Genomic DNA, 26,047 nt, shown 5'->3' with positions numbered 1-26,047 from the left:
TACATGCATAGCCAATAGGAAGCTCAGAACTGCAAATAGCAAGCTCAGAACTGACTTCATAGTTTTGGTAAATTTATACTTTTATACTCCAATAACTTCAGGTGTACGGATAAGGTCTGAATCCTGCTAAGGTTAGGGAAATGCTCGAAGTACATAATCCTTTTTAATTTGTTCTGAACTATTCTACGATAAGCTGAGCTGGAGTAAATGTTCTGGCTGTCTACCCCAATGATTATGGAGGATGGCTAAGCAAAACAATTGGTAACTAAGGTTGCCAGTGCTCAAGATATCTTGGAGGTTCCAGCACTTTAATCTTTAAAACTTGGCACAAGCAAGAATGAAGAAAAATTACCAGCCAGTTTATCATAACAGTGTTTCCTTTACTTTTACCCTTGAATCCAGACAATTATTAGAGTTGATGAAGTGGGCTGTTTATTGTAATTTCTTGAATAATTGGTTCAAATTTAGTTGGCAATTCCATTTCATTTAGTGGAATGTTGTTGGTTGTGTTATTCTGCAAAGAACTCTAAGAGCAAAACCTCCAAGATTTTTACTTCTACCACAGCAAGTTCTGAAATTAAATTTTATTAAACTGCGTGAAAAAGAATGGTTGGAATCTCTTCAGCAGTTTTATGTGCATTTGTGCAACAGTTTTATTAAAGCATTTTCACCTTCCTTCTGCTGCCAAAGTTTTACATTATTAATGAGTGCCTAAGTTAAAACTTAAAGCTAAATTAAACAATTGATCCAATCCATGACTTGGATAGTGGAAGGGTGGAAGATGAGAAGGTACAGATCTGATTCCAGTATCACTTTGTTACCGGACGTCATTAATGCGCAGCCAAATCTGCCCCTTATTCAGTGTGTACTCAAGTTACAGAGATTCTGAAACGTGTACAGCTTCCTGTTTATCCTATAAATGCTTAGCACCTGTCTGTAATATTTTTAGCCCAGAGGGTCCACGTCTCCAACTTTTATCTGTTTGGTTTGTGAACCTTCAGTTATATAAATATTCTTCTCAAAACACTGTACTGGTTTGCAACATTTCTTGGCAGGTGGTGTTCCTTGGATTTGGACATTCGATAGATTATTTTGATGGATAATGCAGATTGCATCACTCATTCATACAATACTGGTGCCCTTATTTGTGCTCTATTATCAGAACCCACGGAGTTGCTCAAAATTGTCAAAAGTGGTCCTTGTTTTTAATCATGGGATGCACGGACAGCAAAGACATTGGCATTGATGTAGTGCAGTTTATAGGAGCCACTTACTTGTTCAGTTGAACATTATGAAGATCAAACCTATCATCATCAGGCCTCATCACATTTACATCCTGATTTCCAAACTCTCTATCATAGATTTCACCAAGAAGTTGGAATCCCAGCATCTCTCAGAGCTCTGGACTGAGCGAATAACCTTGTATCTTCTTCATTAGAAAGTTTAAACAGGTTCTGCAAATTTGCCTGCCCCTTTCTCTGTTGACAACCTAAATAGATTACTTTTTCTCTGGTACTCATACATTTTGCCCTCAATCTTTCCCAGTCATACATTTATCATTCACGTTTAACAATCTCTAACTTAATTTAACGGAGATGTGCAGGGTCAAGTTTTCTTTTTACAGAGATTAGTTAGGTGCCTGGAATTCATTTGTAGGATTGGTGGAGGAAGCAGACATGATAGTAGTGTTTGAGGCATTTAGACAGACACAAGAACCTGAAGAGAATGGAGCGATATTTATCATATGCAAGTAGATAGGATTGGATTTATTTGGTATCGTGGTCAGTACAGTCATTGTGGTCTTAAGGGCCTGGTCCAGTGATAGGCTGAAAATAGTTGTTTTTGACATGGAGACAGCATGTGGCCAAAAGTGAAATTAAGGAGACTGAGTAAGACAGAATTCAGTGGGCAAGAGCTGGGAATTTCCTTGCACAAATCAAGATTGGTTAATCATCCCACCCATCGGTGGAGGAGACACAGGCTTCTTCAGCTGCTTCATCAATGACTTATTGTATGGCCAGAGGTGTGGATACATGCTGATAATTGCACAATATTCAATTCTATTGGCATCTACTCAACTGTTAAAACTAAACACCTTTGTGGTTCAAAACCTACGTAACATTCAGGTTATCTACACTGATTCAGATTATTTAGACTGATGTGGCAAGTGACATTTACACCTGAAACATGTCAGGCAGTGACTATCTCCAACATGAGAGAATCTAACCATTGCTGTTCAACAACATTATTTTTGCCAAATTGCTCACTACTGTAGGTCACATTGATCAGAAATTCATCCGGATATGTTGTTATAAATACTGAGGAGCAGGTCAGAAGGCTGGATCTTTTATAATGAATTACTTATCTTCTCATACCCAAAACTATTCTACTGTTTATAGAGCATCATTTATTTAGTTAATTATTTATTCATTTTTCTCTGGCAAGGCCAACTGTCTGAATCCCCATGTCCAGACAAAGTAGAGGAAAGTTTGGGATGATAAGAACTCAAGTATCTTTGGGAGAACTTAAGATGCCCAGTGAAAATGGTGGAAGGAGAGCAGCACTTCCCATTTTACCCACTCACCACCTCAGTTAAGTCTAGCTGTGTGCAGGTCCCACTTTGGCCTCTACAGACTCATGGGTTTGTTGCTCAGACCGTGCAGAGCTGGTGTGGGTACAAGTTGTCCACAATCCTGAGGGACTGCCTAAGAAGTATAGTTTGTGCCTGAGATCTGTGAATTATTAACATGGGTGCAATTTGTTTAGAGTTTGATCTTTTCCTGGTAACTGTTCAGTTGAGAACAAAGTGGAAATGGCACAGTTTTAATAGAGCAGCTATATAGATACAGTATGTGTCATGATTGTAGTTTCAGTTTGCCTTTTCCTTTTATCATGCTGCAGGCACATTAAAGCCCAAACAAAATAAACCATAACCATTTGATTATATTTATTTGGCAGTGGGGAAGTTGGGGGAGGCAGGACCTCAAGGTGTACCAAACATCCTATAGCTAAGTTAATGATTTGATGTTTAGTCGCATTTGTAATGTGGAAAGTCTCGACTTCAGAATTGCCCAGTTAAGCTTCACAGCAAGTGTGTCTTTTGTGATGTCGATTCATAGGTTTTTATAATAACCAGAACACTTGAGAGTGCTTCCATCTTTTTCTTGTACCCATGTTGTAATAGAGATGAGAATCCCTTTAAATGATGCATATGTGAGTACAGGAGGGGAAAGTAAAGGTAAGAGGATTTTCTTTTTACTCAAAAGCAAAATGTTGCTCAAATTAGAAACATACTGGGAACACTCAAATTGAGATATCAATGAAGAGAGTAACAATTAACAGGACAGTGCCCTTTCATAAGATGCTGAGTATTTTTCAGTATTTCCTGTTTTATTGTAGTGATTTTGAAAATTTGCCATTGCACCTCTTCTGCTTTTGAGGTATTCCAGGCCTTCCTCTGTCTTTGGGGTGTGGCCTAGCCTGCCTGGCTAACAGCTTTGACAGTTTAAAATATCTTCAACTGTTAAATATTTTTAACAGTTTTAAATATCTTAAGATATCTTTGGGAGGGGTTGGTGCTGCTGACTTTTTCTTTTGTTTGTAAAGGAACTCAGAATTAAAGAGCAACACTTATTGAACTGTTATCATAGCAAACATTCAAGTTCAAGTTTAATTGTTATTCAACTATATATAAATGCCGATGAATACAGCCAAATATAATAGCATTACTCTGGGGCCAAGGTGCAAAACATAGTACCAACAGTTATACACAGCACGACACATATAGCACTTGTAAGATAGCAGTAAATATACAGTCATGCAAAAAAATATAATATAGCCAAGTCCAGTGTGTCATGTGCTGTAGAGTGATGTTGCTTGGGTTGTTGTTGTCTTCCAGCACATGAGGAATGGAGGGCAGCACCAATAGGTGAGGCCAGACCCCAATCAGCATGGACTCCAGTGTGACCCCCCCCCCCAACCCACCTCCATGTCATTTTACAAGGTTGAAATCATACTGATAAGGAAGGTGACCAAAAGCAGTTAGTTACTCTGGCCTTTTACCTATTCTCACCTACCTATCACTTCCCCTTGCCCCCTTCTTCCCTTTCTCCTATGGTCCTCTCTCCTATTAGATTCCTTTTCCAGCCTTTTACCTTTCCCACCCACCTGGCTTCACCTATCACCTTCCAGCTAGCCTCTTTCCCTCACCTTTTTATTCAGGCATCTTCCTCTGTCCTGAAGAAGGGTCTAAATCCAGAATGTTGACTGTTTATACCTTTTGATAAATGCTGCTTGACCTGCTGAGTTCCTCCAGCATTTTGTCTGTGTTCATTTGGATTTCCAGCATCTGCAGACTTTCTGGTGTTTATAGTTTAGAGAATACCTTGAAGGAGGTGATTTGGATGTTTTATTTTTGGAATTTTGGTGTATTGGGAGCTGAAAGTAAGCTCCCAATGCTGACACAACTCACGTTTATGGATGGTCAAGTGACCAGAATTGGAGAAGTGCATCGAGGACCATAAGGTGGACAGGAAATGTACATGTCTATATGTACAAGACTATGAGGGGTGAGAGATCGATTTGTGTAGGTTCAACAATAATGAAGCAAGGGAATGTATGGGGTGTACTGGAGTTTGTAGGGTAAAACCCAAGCGGCGATTTAAACCTGCCTAATTCGGTTGGTTAGTTCGCTCACTTGCCGCAGCGAAACTGCGATGTTCCTGTTGCTGTAGTAGCTGCGAGTTGTAACAATGAATTGAACTAAGTGCACGTGCTTGTTCTTTCTTCAGGAGCTGTCACTGAATTGGGAGCGTTACTGATGCTGATCTACGTATTTCACAGATTTAAAACTCCGACCTTGGGAAAATGGGAATAAAAGTCGGGGACCTTCAATCCACCGTAGATAGAGATTTAGGATGCACTTGCTGTATAACTATATTACCGGTGGAAAAAAATGAAACCAGTTTGCTGCAATGCGAGTAGCGCAAACGTGATTCTTTGACCACGCTGCTGCACAGGAGATACCTCTGAACCGAGGATATTTTGAGGCAGTGCTTTTTCTATCATGAATAATGTTGAAGCGATACTGCATTGAACTGCCTCTCACTTTCTCTTCTCCCTGCCCCCTCCTGGTCGCAGTGTTTGTTTTTAGTCTCCTCCCCCGTGTCCCTGTGTACGCTACCCCAGTCACGTAGCCTGGTCTCGATGCAGAACGGACCGTGCGCCATCTCGCGGCTGCAGTAGCCCCCAACCCACGACTCTCAATGACTGAGAGTGACAAACGGTGCCGAAGCGCGGGCGCGCAATTTAATATTTTCTTTAATCGCAATGGCTAATCAGTATTTGGCAATCGGAGTCAACGAATGATTGGGAATTAAATCTGAATTGTACGTTTGTTAGCACGAGAGAGTCCTCAAATGCTGAGAATCTAGATGTTGTAACACGCACAAGATGCACCCAGCCTGCAAAAGCATTTTGAGCACCAGATGTACTTCATTTGATGGCTACAATGTGGTCTCTACAGGGGAGAAATCAGATGCAGGCTGGGGGAGCTCAGCATATTAGGCAGCGTCTATGGAAAGGAATAGAGTCGACGTTTATTCCTCTCCATGGAGATGCTGAGTTCCTCTAGCGTGTGAAGTGTGGTTTACATTTTACTACTATATTATGATACTCTTGTATTTTAACGACGATTAAAACAAATTAGGGTTTCGGGAAGCTAGAATTCTTATGACGGTTTATCGCGATTTAATCTCGACTCTCGGAACACTGATCAGCTGAGTGTTTAATTGGTTTGCTTTCAAATTCTGAACGAAATTGTTGAAGTGAATATAAATTGTTTTTTAGTTTTGCATCAGAATTGCATTTCTTCAGCACTCAATAGAGTAGGTGAGCTTTATGAACTGGAATCAGTTCATAATTTTAGTGTAATCTTTTTTTATAAAAAAAAGCTATGTGCAGATATGAGTAAAAGCAATCCATTATGAATTTAGCCCCTAAACTTTAGATGTTCCCTGCGAACATCGTGCGTACAATCCTGCTAAGGATTCTATGAAATTGTTCCAGACAACATGAACACAAATCGTTGCAGACCACAAAAGGGGGAAAAACCTGTTTTTAATAGCAATATCTTCGAACGCTTACTCGGACGTGAGGGATTGGCGGGTTGAATGTTCAATGTGTTCACTTTGTGATAGGTTTAGATAAATGGTACGTCACAATGACGGGCATACGGACAACCAATGGTGGGAAAGCTGGAAGTAATTCCCAGTCCGATGAAAGTCAAAGTAAACTTGGACAAGAAAGCATTTTGTTCATCATAGAAGCAACATTAAAGATGTAGCATAAAATGATAGAAAAGAGAACATCTCGACAATGATTTTTAAAACAAAATGCATACTAAATCAACTTTTGCCTTTATAAATCTTAGCATCCTAAGACATACTTTAATTGAAATGCTGTTCTTTGGTGTGAGTAAGAACAGTTTTGAAAATTGGATTGATTAGTTGTAGGTATTCTTATGGTTTTGAATAATACTCGCTGAAAGTCAAAGTGAAAACAAAAATAGAAAAAAATAAAACTGCACACACTATATAAGACCATAATATGTAGGAACAAATATAGGCACTGCGGCCCTTTAAATCTGCTCTACTGTTGAACCGTGTACTGTACTTCACCCTCCTTCCTTCTCCCTTTAACCCGCTTACCATTTAAGAGCTTATCAATCTCTGCCCTAAAGATACCCAATGACTTGGCCTCCACAGTACTCTACAGAAATGAATTCCACTGATTCACCACCTCTAGCTGTAGAAATTTCTCCTCATTTCAGTTTAATAGCTATGTCCTTTCAAATGAGTGCTAATATTGCATTTTCCTTCATTATTACCTACTCAACCTGCAAGTTAACTTTTATTGAATCCTGAATTAGCACTCCAAGTCTCTTTTCACTGCTGATTTCTGAATTTTCTTCCCATTCATGGGACATATGGAACTCCAGTGGTCACTGACAGCTGTCCTGGAAAAGACCCATTTACACTTCTGCCAGTCAGTCAATCTTCAGTCCTTTGCTAGTACAGTGCTTCTAACAATATGAGTTCTTTTTTTAGCATCCTTCTGTATGGCATCTTATCAAAGGCCTTCTGAAAATTCAAGCAAATTACATCCACTAACTCTGCTTTGTTTAATTTGCTTGTTACCTACTCAGTTTTGACAAAATTTCTCAGGCAAGATTTCCTCTTAACGAAACTGTATTAATAGATTCTTAATGAAACTGTATTGACTTTCTATTTTGTCATATACTTTCAAGTATAAAATTTTAGAGTCCACTGTTAAGAATCAAATTTCAAAGGTTACAATAATGTGTTTAGGAGGCTAACTGAAGTTTGCATATACTGTTTGAACAATGCACTGTAAAACTAAGGCTTTTATCTCTGAAATTTGTTATCAAAGCATTAGGTGCTTTGATAACACTACATGCGAATAGCTGTGCAGAATCTCTGGAGAGAGAAATCACAAACACAATAGAATATGCAAGCTAACCAACACAATATAAAATGAGGCATTCTACAAAAATGTGTAGGGGAAAAAAGGCAGATGTCTCAGAAGCCAAAAAAAGGATGTTTGTTTACTTAGAACCATAGAACATTACAGGACAGAAACGTATTTTTTTATTATTTTTGAAATGGTTTCTTGAATTTGGGCAGTGCTTTTGAAGGTATTTCTACAATGCTGTTAGGGAGCAAGTTTCAGGATTTAGACACAGCAACGATGATGGAATACCATCAAAGACAATTGATGGTGTGAGACTTGGCAGTGGAAATGCCACTGAACATGCAGAGTAGACGGACTGTGCCCAGGAGAAGCTGGCTATTGTCTGGTACTTTTGCTGCAGGAAAATTATTTGCCATTTGTAAGCACATGCTTGAATGTTAGACAATCGTTAGCAAGAATTCCTACCCTTTAAAAACATTGATGAGACAGCTGATGATATTTGGGACTAGGACACTGTTCTGAACAATGCCCCCATTGATATCCTAAGGCTGGGATGATAGACCTTCAACAACCACCACCTTTATACTTTGTATGGGATAGTCCTCCAACCATTAAAGTGTTATCCCTTTGCTCATGAACTTCAGTTATATGAAAGCACCCTGATGCCATACTAAATCAAATGCTGCTTTCATGTTATGTCAGTCTCATGTCCTCAGCTCTGGAACTCAGCTCTTCATCCTTGCTTGGATAAAGATTTAATGAGGTCTTGTGCTGACTGGACCTAGGGAAACTCAAACTGGGCATCAGTATACAAGTTGTCAGTGAATGCTGCCTAATAGCACTATCACTATGTGCAGAATGAATTTGACTGGATGAATTTGACTTATTCTCCAACTTTCTACACAGTCAAGTTCATACCAATATGTAACTGTACTCAAATAACTTAGCTTGAAGCACTACCAGTTCTGGATTGGAAGCCAGAATGTTGTGTAGTCTCATAACCTTTTTGCTACAACCACTGCTGTAAGCATTTCCTTACTGTTACATGGAGTAAGTCAAATTGGCTGAAGAATAGCTGCTATAAAGATGGAGGCCTCAAAAAGAACTGAAATGGATCATTGTCTCTGCATTTTTGGCTGATGTTTACTGTAAACATTTCAGCTATCTTCAATGCTTAGTGATGTGGATTTCTTGATCTCTTTCCATTAACTGTTTACCACAGTTTGTGACTAGATGTTGGCAGTGCCTATGGAGGGAGATAAAATAAGGACTCATGAAGGGTCTCGGCCTGAAATGTTGTTTGTTTATTCCCCTCCATAGGTACTGCTTGATTTGTGAAGTTTATCCAGTGTTTTGTGTGTGTTACTCAATATTTCCAGTATCTGCAGAATCTGTTTGTCACTAGATGTGGCAGAAGTTTGATGTGATTAATTGACTGTGGGATCACTCGGCAATTTCGTGTTATTTCCTCTGTTTAATGGCACAGCTTTGCCAGATTAGTACCAGATTTTAAAATTATGCCTCACATTGTTCCCAGCATTCTCAGTGAACCAGGCTTGATGGTAGTGGTGGAGAGAGGGATATGCCTGGCCATGAAGCTACAGATTATGGTGGAAATCATTTCTTTTGCTGCTTATGCTCCCTCAATGCCTCAGTTTCAGAAGTGAGCTGCAATATTTTTTCAAAGCCTATCTCAAAATATAATGAGGGGTATCCTTGTTGTGAAAATGTGATTTCTGGATCAACAAGGACTGTGTGGTGGTCAAACTTACCAATGTTAATTTGGACAGATGCGCCTGCAATGGTTGGATTGGGCAAAGTTTGTTAGGTTTATCTTTTGCTTGCTTCCTGCCACAGATCCAACTTGGACGTTACATCTTTCAAGGCCAGTTGGAATAGTGGTGGCATTTTTGAACCATTCTTGTTGATGTCATTAAGTTTCTCCGCCTAGAGTACCTTCTGTGGCCTTGCTAGTTGAAGTGCTTCTTCTGAGTGGTATAGGTATATCATTGTCATATATACTGAGATACAATGAAAAACTTGCCTTGCAAACTGTTCATACACACAAATAATTAAACAGTTTGTTGAGGTAACAAAACAAAGCAATAACAATGCAGAATGAAATGAGAAAGCTGCTGAAAAAGTGTAGTGCAGACAAATGATAAAAGTGCAAGAACGTAAGATAGATTATGAGGTAAAATAAGATGGACTCTTGATCAGAAATGGGATTGTGCAGATCTGAAATAACATCTCCATGCTGACAGACAACACAGGCGCTCCTCAAGGATGCATGCTTAGCCCACTGCTCTACTCTCCCTAAACTTTTGACTGTGTGGATAAGTACAGCTCAAATGCCATCTATAAATTTGTCTATGACACAGCTATGTTGGCAGAATATCAGATGGTGACAAGGAGGTGTACAGGTGTGAGATAGTTCAGCTGGTTGAGTGGTGTCGGTACAATAACCTTGCAGGGAAGACCAGGGAATTTATTGTGGACTTCAGGAAGGGGAAATTTGAAGATCACACAACAATTCTCATCAAGGCTTCAGCAGTAGAAAGAATAAGTACTTTTAAGTTCATTGGTGTCAATATTTTTGAAGAGATAACTTGGGCCTAATATATTGATGCAATTATGAAGAAGGCATGCTAGTTGCTATGTTTCATTAGGAGTTTGAGGAGATTTGGATGTCACTAAAAGACTCTGGCAATTTTATACTGATGTACCATGGGAAGTATTCTAATTGGTTGCATCATTGGATGCGCCATTTTACACAGGATCGGGAAATACTGTGAAGGGTTGTAAACTCAGTCAGCTCCATCGTGGTCACTAGTCTCCCTACTGTCAATGATGTCATCAAAAGGTGATGCCTTAAGAAGACGCCATCCATCATGAAGGACCCTCACCATCCAGGACATGTCCTCTTCTCATTACTACCATCAGGGATGAGGTATAGAAGCCTGAAGATATGCACTCAACATCTTAGGAACAGCTTCTTTCCCTCCGCCATTGGATTTCTGAATAGTCCATAAACCAAAGAACACTACCTGTCTACTTTTCTCTTTTTCTGCACTATTTAGATATACATATTCTTATAGTAATTTTTATGTATTGCATACAAATTTCATTACGTATGTCAGTGATAATAAACCTGATTCTGTTTCAAAGGTCCATTCAAGAGTATAATAACAGGAGGATAGAAGCTGCCCTTGAACCTGGTGGTACATGCTTTCAGGCTTTTATATCTTCTGCTCAATTGGAGAGCAGAAAAAAAAGAATGTCTTGCAGGGGGTGAGGGGGTGTAATCTTTGATTATCCTGGCTGCTTTACTGAAGCAGCAGGAAGTACAGGCAGAGTCCATAGAGGGGAGGCTGGTACCTGTGATGTGCTGAGCTGTGTCCAGGTACTCAATGCAAAGGAGTAATGCTTTGTCACTGAAGGATGCTGAGTGACATCAGGAGGAAATTTCTGTGCCTATAATTAACCTGGCATTATGAGACTTCATGTAGTCTGATGTTAATGTTGGGAACACTGTTCTGTTTGCTCTTGTTTGCATAGCACCAACTCTGCTAGGTCTTTACTGCTGATGGGACAAAGCATATCCAGTAATTGTGGTTGAGAAATATGTCACCTTGTCTGCAAGACTGTGTGAGTACAATTTAGTCACATTGTTTAGGGTTTGGCTCATTTCTGGACAACTTTCAGAATTCAGTACTCTCACAGAGGTTTCTGAGGAGGACTTTGCAACGTGACTGGCTGGGGACAACTTTGTATTTCCAAATTCAGTACCCAGTGCTCTGACTGGTTTTATCTGGCCCCATTTTAACAAAGAATTTCTGTAAAATTTAAGTCCTTTTCTATCATGGATGGCATTTGACAATTATCTCCATTACTGTTATCTAGAGTCACTTGTGTGGTAGAAGGGTAAGGATTTTGTGTTTTTCCTATGAAAGTCATTACCAAGTAAGTCATTTTTATACCAATCCAGTGACTTTTGTGGTCACCAGCACTCTGCAGTTGTTTAATTACTTGAATTCAGATTCCACAACTTGCCATTGATTTTGACATTCGTCTTTTGGTTGTTTGTACAGTTCACCGGATTACAAGTCCATTAATTTAATTGTGGCACTATTTGAAACAAATCTTTAGTTCTAATCTTCATGTCAGAGAGCACACACTACTGATAATTGTGGGTAAATGTGGGGGGCCATGGTAGTGTAGCAGTTAGTGCAATGCTATTACAGCTCAGTGTTCCGGTTCTGGAGTTCAATTCCAGCGCCATTCTCTGAGGAGTGTCTGTACGTCCTCTCTGTGGAATGCATAGGTTTTTTCTGAGTCCAGTTTCCTCCCACAGTCCCAAGACATACAGGATAGGTTAATTGGTCATTGTAAATTGTCCCAGGATTAGGTTAGGATTAATCGAGTCTGTCAGGCGTTGCTGGGGTAGCATTGTTCAAAAGGCTAGAAGGGCCTACTTCACACTAAATAAATAAAAATGGTCAAAAACAGCCGAAGACACGAGATCTTTGTGATCTTCAGGCACAGAGCTAAAAAAAAATGATGTAACGAACTTTTAACATTGTAAACCAGTGAGTTGATTGTTATGTCTCCCCGCTCACTGGGAAAATGGAGACACCTTTTTCTCCCTTATTAGGGAGTGAGAGCGAATCTGTGGTACGTCAAATGCCAGGTGTAACACAAAATCTTTGGGGTAACTGCAAGTCTGTGTCTTTGCTACTGCTTGGTGATGGTGCCAATACCTGCTTCTTTGCCGGTGGGAGATGGGGGGGATTGTTGTTCCCTACCGCTTACGCACGGGAGGGAGGGGAGCTTGGGGGGACTTTGGGGTTCTTGCGTATATCTGTCGTTCATTCTTTGGGGCACTTCTCTGTTTCGTGGATGTTTGTGAAGAAAAAAACATTTCAGGGTGTATATTGTATACATTTCTCTGACATTAAATTGGACCTTTGAAACAGCATGAATGTAAAATAATTGGTGTCATTGGAGAGGTATTACTGGACAAACAAACAAAAGACTAACACCACCAATCAGCTGAGTCCTTCAGTTCTCAGATAGGTGGCTGCTTTGATTTATGATTTTCCAAAATTACTTAGGTTCTGGAAAATTTCCAGCAGTTTGGAAAACAAATGTAAAAAACCGCCTTGAGTGAGGGGAAAAAAAGCAGGGAACAGAGAATCTGTTTATTATGTAAGTTCATGCACTAATTTTGCAGTATTTGGAAGAGAATTAATATTGCCCAATTCCATATATATCTTATGTATGTTAATTCTGTTTCTCTATTTCCATTTTAGGAACCAGTGGTGTTGACAGATACTGACTTGGTTTACCCAGCCCTGAAATGGGACTTGGATTACCTGCAGGAGAATATTGGAGATGGGGACTTTTCTGTTTATGTTGCCAGTACACACAGGTTCTTGTACTACGATGAAAAGAAAATGGCTAACTTCAGGGATTTCAAGCCAAAGTCAAGGCGAGAAGAAATGAAATTCAATGAGTTTGTGGAAACACTTGGTAAAATCAAACAAGGTGATCCAAGGTAAAACCAAACTACATACTGTTTGTTTTGCACCTGATGTGCTTTAATGCACAGAATGATTTTACATCAAAGATGATAGAACTTGAATTGAATTTATTATTTTGTGACCTCACACCTCAAATGCTTTGCAGCCAATGTTATAAGAAATATGGTACCCAATCTGTTCATTAAAGAGATTTTGTTGTCCTTTTGCCTTCATTGGATTTGTATCGAATTTCAGTGATGAGAACATTACCATGACCTTGCTCACCAGCCAAATTTAAACACCCTGATGTGATAATGGCTGTGAATGTGGATGATACTGATTCAATGTTGGGAAGGTTGAAATGAAATGTGATGTATAGTGACATAAGTAACTGCATTACGAAGGAATTCCTACTCTATGTTGCAATATTTACTGACAATGAAATAGTTACCTTGCAGTTAAAAGTTAATTTCTTCAGTCGCACTAGAAACACATTAATAAGTGAATGGTAAATGTGGCTTTCTGATTGTTGTTTTGTTGCATCTTCTCTGAAAAACTATGTCTGATGGGACTAGCCTTCACCATGACACCACCTTGAGTCTCCCAACAAGTGACAGTTCAGAGTGCAATCCAGAAAGTGGCACCGTACTGCACAGACTACATAGGCAGGAAGAATAAATACAGTTGGGAGAATTTCATAGATGATGGACAGCCAGGTGTTCCTGCCGTTGTCAAAAATAGTTCTGCAAAGCGGGTTGCCTCCCTGTTAGGGTAACAAGCTTTGCCAGGATGGTGCAGAGCAGTCTGTGGATGAAAGGAAAGTTGTGGTACGACAATGTAGATGGCAAAAAGGACTAGGTCCTGCAGGCAGACTTTAAAAAGTAAGAAAGAGTTAAAGAAGGTGATGATCTCAGGAGTATTCCCAGTGGCAAGCACTTCAAAGTATAATTGGAGAGTAGTGAGAAGAATTAAATGCAGTCTACAGCTGTGGCCTAACCAAAGTTTTAACATGACCGCCATGTTCTTCTTTTCTGAGCCCTGGATAATGAATGCCCAAATCCTGTATACCTTCTTAATTACATTACCTGCCTATGCTGCCATCATTAGGAATATATGCATTTGTGGTCCAAGATCACTCTGTTCTTCAATAATCAGGGCTCTAACGTTCATGGTGTGTCCCCTGCCTTATTAGACCTTACAAAATATATCACTTCACCCTTGATGGGATTAAATTTAATCTGTTATTAATTTTCCCTTATTATCAGCTAATCATTGTTGTTCTGTAACCTGTCTGCCCTCCTCACTATCAATAATGTCATTAATTTTTATGTCCCTTTCAAACTTATCATAACTTATAAATTTGTGTCCAAACTGTTAATGTGTTTAACAAACAGCACTGTCTCCACACCAATCCTTATAGTATTTTCACTAGTCGCAGGCCTTTGTTCACAAAAGCTTTCCAACATCATGCTCTGTCTCCTGTTACCAAGCCAGCTTTCATCAAGAAAGGGTCACGAAAGTTAGTGGCAACTAGTCCATTTGGAGGAGGTGAAAAATGGCGGGAGAATAGTAGAGAGAAGTAAAACAGAATCATGCTAGATCTGAGATACAGAACAAAGCTGTTGCTGAAAATCTGAAATAAAATAGACTGCTGGGAAGACACTATATATCAGGCTGCATCTGTGGAGAAATAAAAACAGATGTACAGATCCTGCTGGGGCTGTAAGAGCATGCTGTTAATGAGAACAGTTTGCAAATCAGAAATGTGGCCACCAGCAAAATATTTAAATATGTAAACATGGGCCAACTAAAGACTGTGTAATTAAAGTAGGGTGTTTAACTTGAACATTCAAGTGAACTATTTTTCCCACGTGGCAGAAGAAACCAACAGCCCTACAGCAGCCAGCAGATACATACTTCTGGCCCCCAAACACCCTTTGTACATAAGTCAGGCATTGTAACCCGGGGAGGATCTATTTCTCAGGACTGTATTAGAAATCATAAAACTGCTGAGGCTAGAAGTCCATCTCAGTAATCTCTTTTATTTAAGATTTCCAGAAGCTCATGTGTCCTGCTTCTTGCAGTTCCAGCATATTTCATTTTGTTTCTCTTCTGTTCTCAATTTATATCCTGTCCAAAACATATTAGCTGTTTTTAACTAACTGCTTTATCTCTTTGCAGTTAAAACAATCTGTGTCATTCACAGACATCCCACCTCTCCCGGATGTTCGGGGAATCTCCCGCATGTTAATAGTGTCTTACTGACGCCCGCAAATTATATACAATATCCCGGAAATCGATTTTTTTTGAGAGCGAGCAAGTGAGAGGGAAAGAGGGAAAGAGAGAGAGAGAGAGAGAGAGAGCGAGTGACAGACATAACGAGAGAGTGACAGAGAGCATCGTGATAGGTCTACTTAGCTCAAAGAGAGACCAATCAGTTTTCTCTGTGGGCGGGCTTTACAGTGGACCTCTCTCTCTTTCATTGTCCATCAGTTCAGTGTCCTGCAGTGCCATGGCAGAGTGTTCCAAAAAAAGAAAATATAAAACGTACTTCACCCCAGACTACACTAAAGTGTACCCCTGCCTAATAGGGGTAAAAAATAATGTCAGTGTTGCTCGCTGCACTGTTTGCAACTGTGACTTTTCTATTGCCCGTGGTGGATTAAATGATTGTAAAAGACATGTTGAGGTGAGTTTAACAGGTGTCATTCATTCATTAGCATAGCTAACGTTATTTAAACTAGCTGGCTAGCTGCTAAGGAGCTACTCTATTGTTGTCCTACGTGATGAGGCCAAACTCCCTGTAGACTTGCTTAAAGTTGTAATAGAATTAAAAAAAAGACTCCATGATAATATAATATAAGTACATATTTTATGGGGTTGAGACTTACATCAAAGTGCTCAAATCTGCCAAGCATCCACATCACAGTACAAGGAAAGTTTGCAAAAGAAATAGAAAAGCTATTTGCATTAGCATTTAGCTATTAGCATTGAGACTGCCAACAAAATGCTCAACAAGGCATATATGTGTGTGTGTGTGTGTATAAATAGTTTCAAAATGTCATCAAATAAATTGTTGTGTTCTTTCATAATCAAATGTCCTGTATACATACCCCCTTGGAGGTCGACCGGTGGGGGGGGCGCTACCTCTCTGAAATGAGTTTTTGCAGGGTGGGATGTCTGCATTCATTTTTCTCTTGGTCTTCATCCCAGCAGACATTCTGATTTCTCTTTCCATCTGTTCCCTTTTCAGCAAAGTAAAAGAATCCAGAGTTTTTAATTGCTTCCTAATGTTTCCACTCCTAATGTCATCAGTCTGGAATGTTCTCTCCTTCTATCTCCACAGATGCTGCCGACCTACTGAGTACTTACAGTATTTCCTTTTGCTATTTCAAGTCTGCAACATCAGCAGTGTTTTTTTTTACTGGACATAAGGGTCATAATTTCATAAGGGGCAGAAAGGGAAGAATTTTGTGTGCTCCGTAAACTTCCTCCACCAACACATTTCTTGATCAATGAGGAAGGAAATATTTCTGGACTTGATTCTGGGAAATGTCAGACATCATAAATATCAGTGGGAGAATAATTAGGGAACAATAATTATATTCTCTTAAGATCTAGCATAGTCATCAAAAAGGATGTGGACAGTTTTAATTTGAAATGGTCAGTTGGGGCAGAGCCAATTTCAGTGTATTGCGATCCAGTCCAGGAAAGAGAATTAATGGTTCAGGCTAATAATCCATCATCTTTTTGTAAATTGATTCAAAGATTGACCAAACCCTTTAATTGAACATTGGTGGCCTTTAAAAAGGAGAGTGGTTCAGGCAATGCTCCTCAGACAGGATGAAGAGATCAATGCTCCCCAATGCCATTCGGCTTTACAATTCAACCGCCAGGAGTAAGATATGTTAAAGTGCCGGGGTTAGGACTCAATGTATTTAAGTAAACTACTTAAGAACTTTTTAAAAGCTATTATTAATGCTTTTTGAGAGGGTGTTTTTAGATGCATATCATATTTTTACTGAGTTAAGTATTGTATGTAATTAGTTTTGCTACAATAAGTGTATGGGACATTGGAAAAAATGTTGAATTTCCCCATGGGGATGAATAAAGTATCTATCTATCTATCTATCTATCTAATGGGTGGGGCAAGGGGGAAATAGAGCAATTGATGTCCCAGCAGAAAGAGTAAAGACGGACATGACAGACTGATTACTGTGAGAACAAGCTGATCATAAAACAATTCAAAGAAGAATTGCCAAATAAAATTCTGGCAAAAGAAAGAGAATGAGAAAAGACTGGCAATAGGTGTAAAAGGGAATCCAAAAATCATCTAATATAAATAATAAACAGGAGAAATGGAACTGTTTAGTGAGCAAGAAGTAGATCCACCAGTTGAAGCAGAGGGTGTGGCTGAAGTACTAAATTAATACTTTGTGCTTATCTTTAACAATGATGTTGGTGCTGTTGCTGGAGAAAAGGGCAGAAAGTTAAGGCTCGCTGGAGTTGTGTTTAAACCATCCCATCTGCATCATAGCATGCTGAAGGACCCAAGGACAGAACTGTCGGGTGGCAATTTTCTGAACCTTTGTAGCAACTGAGAAGGTGATAATGGGAACCATTAGAGGAGAGGTGAAAGGCAAATGGGTGCAGCCTCCATCTATTATCAACTGTCCACCTCCCATTTCCACCACTTACCCTATGGCCTAGCTGACCTGTCTGTCATTCTTCACTCAGTGTATTAGTTCACCTATCACCTTTGGCTCCTGTGTCACTGCTCCCAATTCATTCTTTATACAGTCTTTCTCCCCTTTCTGCTCTTTGTCCTCAATCAGGGCTTTGACCTGAAACGTCTACATTTCCTTCCCCCACCCCATAGATGTTACTTGACCTGCTGAGTTTCTCCTGCAGATTGTTGTTCCAGAATACAGCATCTGCAGTCTCTTGTCTCCAGAATAAGAACTTGCATATATACACTCAGTGATCATTTTATTAAGTACTGGAGTAGAACTCGGTGTGGTCTCCTGCTGTAGTCCATCCACCTCACGGTTCAACATGTTGTGCATTCAGAGATGCTCTTCTGAACACCACTGTTGTAATATGTGGTTATTTGAGTTACTACTGCCTTGCTATCAGCTTGAATCAGTCTGGCTATTCTCCTCTGACCGCTCTCATTAACAAGACATTTTCCCCCACAGAACTGCCATTCACTTGATGTTTCTTGCACCGTTCTCTGTAAACTCTACTGACCATAGTGTGTGAAAATCTCAAGAAAGCCACAGTTTCTGAGGTACTCAGACCACCCTGTCTGGCACCAACAATCATTCCACAATCAAAGTCATTTGGATCTCATTTATTTCCCATTCTGTTGTCTGGTCTAAATAACAACTGGACCTCTTGATCATGTCTGCAAGCTTTTATGCAGTGAGCTGCTGCCACATGATTGGCTGATTAGATATTTCCATTAACAAGCAAGCATACCTAATAAAGTGGCCCCTGAGTGTATATGAATTGGGGATTAAATTGCAAAATTTGCTGGACAATGTGGGGATATGATATATTCATGTTCAACACTGAATGTAGCAGTTTACCAACTTGTTATCCCATGCACAGTTGTCAGTTTTCTGGACCTTCTGAAAACTTTACACCCCTTGACAGTTCTGCTTAAATATATTTATTTCTCAGATTTTGTTCAGATTAACATAGAAACATAGAAAATAGGTGCAGGAGTAGGCCATTCGGCCCTTAGAGCCTGCACCGCCATTCAGTATGATCATGGCTGATCATCCAACTCAGAACTCTGTACCTGCTTTCTCTCCATACCCCCGATCCCTTCAGCCACAAAGGCCATATCTAACTTCCTCATTAATTTTGGTAAAAATATAAATGCTTTTTTTGTTGTAATTTTTTTCTATGATTCTGTTCCTTGACTTTTCCTGTACAGGAGCTTGATTAGCTCACACATAAACTGAAGTCCTCCATAAATTTACGAGATTTCTACATGGCTTTTTTCAATCTTTCCTTACCTTACACTAACTACTTGCATGTATATAATGTATTTAATACAGCTGTGTTTACATGGAGGACTTGAGAGGCTAGATTACCTACTTATTTTGTTGTGTAATACATCCCAAGACTTTATGGGAGCATAATCAAATAAAATTTAATCTCAGCCTATGTAAACTCAATCAAGATGGAGGTTTCAAGTAGTGTTTGAAAATAAGGAAGTAATGAAGATTAACATTTAGAAATCTTTAGATTTATAAAGGATGTTAGTAGAGCAGAGGTAAAAATATTTCCACATAGGATCAAAACTAGAGGCCATAAAGTACATTCAATAATAAATTCAGTATGGTGGCGAAAGTGAAAAGGTGGAGAGTATTCTGACTGATCACCTAGTTTCAATGCACAGAATTGCAAGAGACTGCAGAGTGTTGTAGACTCCAGCTCCATCACAGTTACCAGCCTCCCCGCCATTGAGGACACCTTTAAAATGTACTGCCTTCAGAAGGTGGCATCTATCATTAAGGACCCTCACCATCTGGAACCTGTCCTCTTCTCACTGCTGCTATCGGGGAGGATGTACATGAGCCTCAAGATGTACACTCAATGATTTAGGGACTGTTTCTTCCCCTCCAGCTTCAGATTTCTGAACAGACCATGTACCCCAAAACACTACCTCTTTTTATTATTTTTTTTTGTAATTGATAGTAATTTTATGTCTTTGTATTCAACTGATGCTGCAGAATAACAATTTTCACATTATATAAGATGGTGATAATAATTCTGATTGTGAACAGGTCAGACTATGTCTATGGAGAGAGACACACAAAGGAATAAATAATTATATATTCATGCTTGGGTGGGAGTGAGAACGATAGATTGCTATCTACTGTAAGAGAGTGGTCATCACCAGATATCCACTATTTAATGTATTTGTCCCCTTGTATGATTTTCTTCTGAAGTTTTTGCATTTGAACCAGGTTTTAAATATATAATCTTTTTTTTCATTGCAGGTATTATTTACAACAAACATTGAATGACACCGTAGGGAAGAAGATTGTCTTGGATTTCCTGGGTTTTAATTGGAATTGGATTAACAAGCAACAGACAAAACGGAACTGGGGGCAGCTCACATCCAATTTACTTCTTGTAGGAATGGAAGGTCAGAGGTCAATCATCCTTTTGGAGTTGTGCCTTTTGCTGTTTTGCATACAAGATTCTTAGTGCTTACAATAAAATTTCAATTGACTAAGCAAAATTCTGTTACAGTAGTTACATCTGGTGACTAATAAATATAATTTATTATAGTGTTGTGTGAAATTTCCACGATGACTAAAGTTGACTAGAATGTAAATCCAAAATCTGAAAGAGGTGTTGATTGTGAGAATCTATTCATTCCAATCAATAGTGATTGCTGACTTTATTCAAAGCCATCATCAGCCAAGAATGAATGGAGAGATTGGGAGAATTTGTGTAAGAATGTTAAAATATGGAATTTCCCTTTTTTTAAAAGTGGAAGAATCCATGATTGCTTTTAAATATTTAGTGAATAAAAGTATTGTGTTATTACATGTAATTAGATGAATAACTCATTTGGGCATTTGGCTGAAATGTGAGCTAAATGGCTTCTTTATTTGTCAGATGGCCACAACAAAGGAGCACAAATAGAAATATGTCTGGAAGCTGTCCACTGCCCTTCCTGCTGCTGTTCATACTCACAGAGTCACAAAGGACATATTTAAGCACTGTTAAGAGAAGTGCTACAAGCTTGTCAGTGGAATGTAACAGGAAAGATGAGAACATTTTGGCTTTCCAGACTCCAGAGGAGTAAGCAGGAGTTACCTTTCAGTTATACATATCAGTTAGTTTAATATAAAGCGGAAAGGAGGTCCAGGAAAATGAAGTGTGAGAGTTGGGGTAAGGGGACATAAACAAGTAAAAAGTAAATGTGCATGTGATATCAGGAATTTAGATTCCTGGAAAATTTATAGCACTGGAAGCCAGACCCATATGTCTGCCAATGGAACAAAAACTATTCAACCTAATCCCAGTTTGTAATACCAGATCCGTTGTCTAACAGATCTTGGCTGCTGAAAGTCATTTTAGTGCATAGTGGTCATGGTGTTACTATACTGAGTTGGTAACTAGGGTTGTGCAGGTTGTTCAAGAACTGAAGAGATCTGATTATGCTGTATCTTTGATATATAAACCTTGGTAATGTGGGTGTGGAATACAGGGTGAATATAGATATATCTATATATAGATATATTTGTATATATCAAGAAAGAATGAGGTTTAATTATATGTTACTAAGGGAGAGGTGGGATCCATTGAATACCACTATAAGATAACTGAAAGGTCTATTTGGATTGATAAACTTAAACTGGTTTAATCATGTGAAAGAACGGGAACGCCTTAGTTATTTTCTGAGTTATTAACATCAGAAATTAACCAAGGAAGCTGTGATGGTCCAAAAGATGTTCTTTGAATTAAAACAGGTAAATTTGTCTCTGACTGCTTGTTTTCTTTCAGTAATTCAAATCCTTAGTGAAATGAAAATAGCCAACTTTGAATTAAAAGGAATAAGCTTTAAATGTTCTGCTGATTTCTGTTCCCATTTTTGTTATTTGTTTAAATTCCGATAGCATAGTTTGTTTTCTTTTCTTGTTCCAGGAAATGTTACACCAGCACACTATGATGAGCAACAGAATTTCTTTGCACAAATTAAGGGTTATAAACGTTGTATTCTCTTCCCACCTGATCAGTTTGATTGTCTATATCCATACCCGGTCCATCATCCTTGCGACAGACAGAGCCAGGTATGGAGTCCTTTAATCACACTGAATTTGCACTATTTACCTGGAGGTGACCCACTGAACCAGTATTAATTTTCCAAAAAAAAGCCTTTAGGAAAAACATTTTAATATTTTGCCCTGTGTTATGGTATCTATAAATAATTTATACTTTGAAAAGGGTTTGTTTTCAACTTGATCTTTCATTAGATGCATTTGAGATGAAGGGTGACCTTATCTCAGGCTGTGGTTGACACTGATCATATGCAGTTTTGCTTATCACAGTTTGAGAGATGCCAAGGAGAGCTAATACTATTATCTCTCTGAACCTTCACTCTGTTTTCCATTTGCAGCATTGAGACAGAAAGCTTAGCTTGGATGCACCTCTCCTCTTTATGGACTGATATTGACATACCAGCTATGGATAGAGAAATACTAAAGCATTTAAACTTTGGGTCAGAGTTTAGCACAGTTTAACCTTTCTTTGGTCAGTGGAAATGGTGCTAATTGATTCATCGTAAGGCGTATTGTTAGTAACAGAACATAAATTGCACAGACTGCTTGTTCTGCAGAAAAGAGGGTATCGGAAGATTAGAAAAACTCTCAAAAACTGAGGCAGCAGAACTGACAGCCTACCTTGCTGCTCTGAGAACTGGAGGAAATACAAGCATAAAGAGACAAAAAATGAAAGTGAGAAACAGATAAAAGAAATAAACAAGTAAGCCGTGGACAAAAATAATTATTGTAGGATAATCATGTCATTTCCTGACTTGCCACACAGCAGAAATGTACAGAAAATGGTTTAGGTCGGATGAGTCTGAAGTAATTAACTCAGAAATGTTCCTTTCCTGTCAGAATGACAGGTAATTTTATCTATAAAGACAGTGGTAGTTTTAGGTTAATGTAATTTTATTGATGATTAAAAATTTTTTCTTTTATCTAGGTGGATTTTGAAAATCCAGATTATGAAAGATTTCCTAATTTTAGAAATGTAGTAGGATATGAAACAGTTGTTGGGCCTGGAGATGTTTTGTACATTCCCATGTACTGGTAAGTGAAGCAAGAGTCAAAATTAACATCAGTTACAAACCAGTGCAGGAACATTTGGTCCAAAACTGTATTTTAATTTTCACCAAGATTTTCACAAATAAATGTGGTTTGTAATTAGTATTTTTCTTATCTCTTAAGTATCCATCAATTTAAGATGAAAAATAACCGGGACAAAAGGCTGGTTTGAACACTGGTAATGGTACAACTGCTGACTGGAACAATGTGAGCTAAAACGCATCATGAGTTAATTACACATTAAAACTTTCATATGTGATATTCATAGCAGGGTAATGTGTACCCATTTCTTTAGGCTCTGGGGATATGCCCTGTTGGTCCTGTATAGGTGTTTTGATCATTTTCCCTTGGACTAGGAAATATTCAGGAGTGATAGGAATTATATGTATTCCATCCAAGTGACTCCTCTTATTAGAAGTGTGGTTTCTCTCGAAATTTTGGCAAATATGGATTGTGAAGGGTGACCGTCACTGGATAATACAGGCAGTGAAGTGAATTTCCCATCACCAGCCTTCTGATATTGATGAAGGCAGGCTTTCGAAGTCAGTCAGGGTAATGTTTCAGACTTGGCCTTGGCTGTGTTGCTGCCTGGTATTTATACATAGGGGAAGTTACACAGCAACACTTCAAGGGGTGTGGACAAGTTGGTGGAATAAATAGATGGATTTGTGAGAGTGTAATAAGTGAGAATTTAATGATGAGGAAGGAAAAGTCATTACATTTTGGGAGGAAAAATGAGAGAAATATAACCAGAGTACACAACTGTAAAAGGGGACTAGAACTGAAAAAGGAGACAGCATGGGCACTAAATCCTTAGAGCAGTGTAGGGAATGAAGAGTGTACTTAAATAGAAAAACAAAAAAGGAACATGAGATGATTTTGGCATTAAGGAGAATCCAAAGGGATTTTATGGGTAAGAGTAACTCGGGTGGGAATCGTGTCCTCCCAAAGACCAAAGTGAATATTTATGTATGGAGCCAGAGGAAATTGACAAGGTCCATTGATAATTCTCTTCTGATTTTACTGTGGCGAAAGACATAACTAGGAAACTCAAGGAAAATTAATGGAGACTATCTTTAGGATGTCACATTACAGTCAAGGAGGTGCTGGTTATCTGAAAATGTATGACAATATTTAAATCTGTGGGATCTAAACAGATACATCTGAGAACAATGTGGGAAGGGAGAAGAGATTGTGGGAGTCCTGATTAAGATAGATATGTTAGTGTTACTGTTGACGTGCTAGGAGACTGGCGGGTGGTTAATGTTGTGTCTTTATTTAGGAATGGCTGCAAAGCAAGGACTGGGAACTATAGACAAGTATAGGAAGCAAATTGTGATGGTGGAAGGTTATTTTTTAGACTGGAGGCTGTGACTTGTGGTGCTCCCCAGGGGTCAGTTCTGGGCCTTTGTTGTTTGTTATCTAGATCAATGATTTGGATGCAGATATGCAGCACATGGTTAGTAAGTTTGCAGATCACATTAAAATAGCTAGTATTGTAGACGGTGAATGACTGGGATCTTCAGGAGCTGGGAAAGTGGGCTGAGGAATGGCAAACAAGAGAAAATCTGCAGATGCTGGAGATCCAAGCAACACACAAAATGCTGGAGGAACTCAGCAAGTCAGGCAGATCTATGGAAAAGAGTAGAGCTGAAGGGTCTTGGCCTGAAACGTCGACTGTGCTCTTTCCATATATATACCACCCTCTGTGTGAAATATTTAGGGTGGTTGAGACAGGTACAATAGCAACATTTAAATGACATGGACAGGTACATGGATAGGAAAGGTTTAGACACGTATGGGTCAAATGTGGGCAAATGGAATTAGCTTAGATGGACATCTTGGCCAGCATAGGCAATTTGGACTGAAGAGTCTGTTTCTGTGCTGTATGATTTTGGGAAAAATGTACCGGTACTTTGTTCATTGAAAATGGTGGGATAGATTGGAGAAAGTGATTTAAAATAGACACAGGATTTTAGGCCTTATAAATAGTTACGGAGAGTTCAAGAACTGTGATCCTGATGAAATTTAATCATAACTAGAACATTTAATTTGAAATTTAATATTGATTACCACACTCTATAAAAGATCTAAAGGTTTTAGTGTAAATATGAAGTTGTTTACCAAAAGATTCCAGGGGTGAGGGATAGTTATGTGAACAGGCTGGAGAAAGTGGAGTTGTTCTCCTTGGAATAGAGAACAATCTCACCTATTCCATCTTAATCACATAACTCTTGAGTTTATTAGTGAAGTTTACAATTATGTAGGGTACAGAGGAGATAAACTGTATTCTTCTGTGGAAGAGTCAGGAATAAGATGGCTTTGAATGTAGGCAACTGGCAAAAGATCGGAAGCGACACAAGAAAATACTGCAAGTGGTTTGCGCCTGGAATGCACCACAAAGGAAATCATGAAGGCAGATTCAACTGTAGCATTCAACAGGGACCTAAACAAGTATCGAAGAGAAATACATTAGCAGATTAGCTGATGGTCAATAGTAGTGTTTGCTGCATAGTGATTATTTAAATTTAATTTCAGGTGGCATCATATTGAGTCATTACTAAATGGAGGAATCACTATTACTGTCAACTTCTGGTACAAGGTAAGTGTCGAAGGAGACCAACCAACTTTATTACATTTAGCTATTTATACAAACAAGCATTATTAATTTGTTAAATACATTATTAGTACATTCTAGAAGAGTACAAATAAAGCCTCCTTTGTCCTATCAGGCGATGCAAAATTCTTCTATTTTTCAACCATGTTCTGCCTGTGTAATCCATGTAAATGCTGTCAGTGTATAATGTTTGAACTTTAGAGGGCTTGAGATGCTTTGCAGGTGTATTAGATTTTCAAATGTACATATTGTGCAAATGTTGCTGAATGTATCTGTTTATCTAAGGGTGCACCAACTCCAAAGAGAATTGAATATCCATTGAAATCCCATCAGAAGGTTGCAATTATGAGGAATATTGAAAAAATGCTGGGAGAAGCTCTGGGAGAGCCACAGGAGGTAAAGCAGAATATAAGTTTCAGTTTTTCTATGTATATTTTTATTACCTCTATTAATTTTAACATGTTAACAACTCACATAAAATGCACTTTAAACCCTAGCAAACCCATTTCAGAGTTAAACAGCACAGAAACAGACCCCTCTCTCACCACGTTCACAGT

The 26,047-nt window shown here is 38.8% G+C and overlaps 2 protein-coding genes across 2 annotated transcripts in view; one reads left to right on the top strand and one right to left on the bottom strand.

The window, feature by feature from the left end:
- The window catches only part of hif1an (hypoxia inducible factor 1 subunit alpha inhibitor), a 37,800-nt gene that overhangs the window by 4,325 nt on the left and 7,428 nt on the right, over window positions 1-26,047 (top strand). Inside the window, exons 2-7 of the mRNA XM_073025239.1 lie at window positions 12,804-13,048; window positions 20,030-20,178; window positions 21,690-21,835; window positions 22,752-22,858; window positions 25,412-25,475; window positions 25,776-25,886. Coding sequence (XP_072881340.1) covers window positions 12,804-13,048; window positions 20,030-20,178; window positions 21,690-21,835; window positions 22,752-22,858; window positions 25,412-25,475; window positions 25,776-25,886 — 822 coding nt within the window. The remainder of the gene's footprint in view (window positions 1-12,803; window positions 13,049-20,029; window positions 20,179-21,689; window positions 21,836-22,751; window positions 22,859-25,411; window positions 25,476-25,775; window positions 25,887-26,047) is intronic.
- Window positions 15,938-26,047, bottom strand: part of cuedc2 (CUE domain containing 2) — a 117,920-nt gene continuing 107,810 nt past the window's right edge. Inside the window, exon 9 of the mRNA XM_073025250.1 lies at window positions 15,938-16,258. Within this exon, the coding sequence (XP_072881351.1) occupies window positions 16,157-16,258 (102 nt within the window). The 3' untranslated portion in view covers window positions 15,938-16,156. The remainder of the gene's footprint in view (window positions 16,259-26,047) is intronic.

The sequence above is a fragment of the Hemitrygon akajei genome, chromosome 21 (assembly GCF_048418815.1).
Source record: "Hemitrygon akajei chromosome 21, sHemAka1.3, whole genome shotgun sequence".
Classification (NCBI taxonomy): Eukaryota; Metazoa; Chordata; class Chondrichthyes; order Myliobatiformes; family Dasyatidae; genus Hemitrygon; species Hemitrygon akajei.
This window is presented reverse-complemented; position numbering and strand designations above follow the sequence as displayed.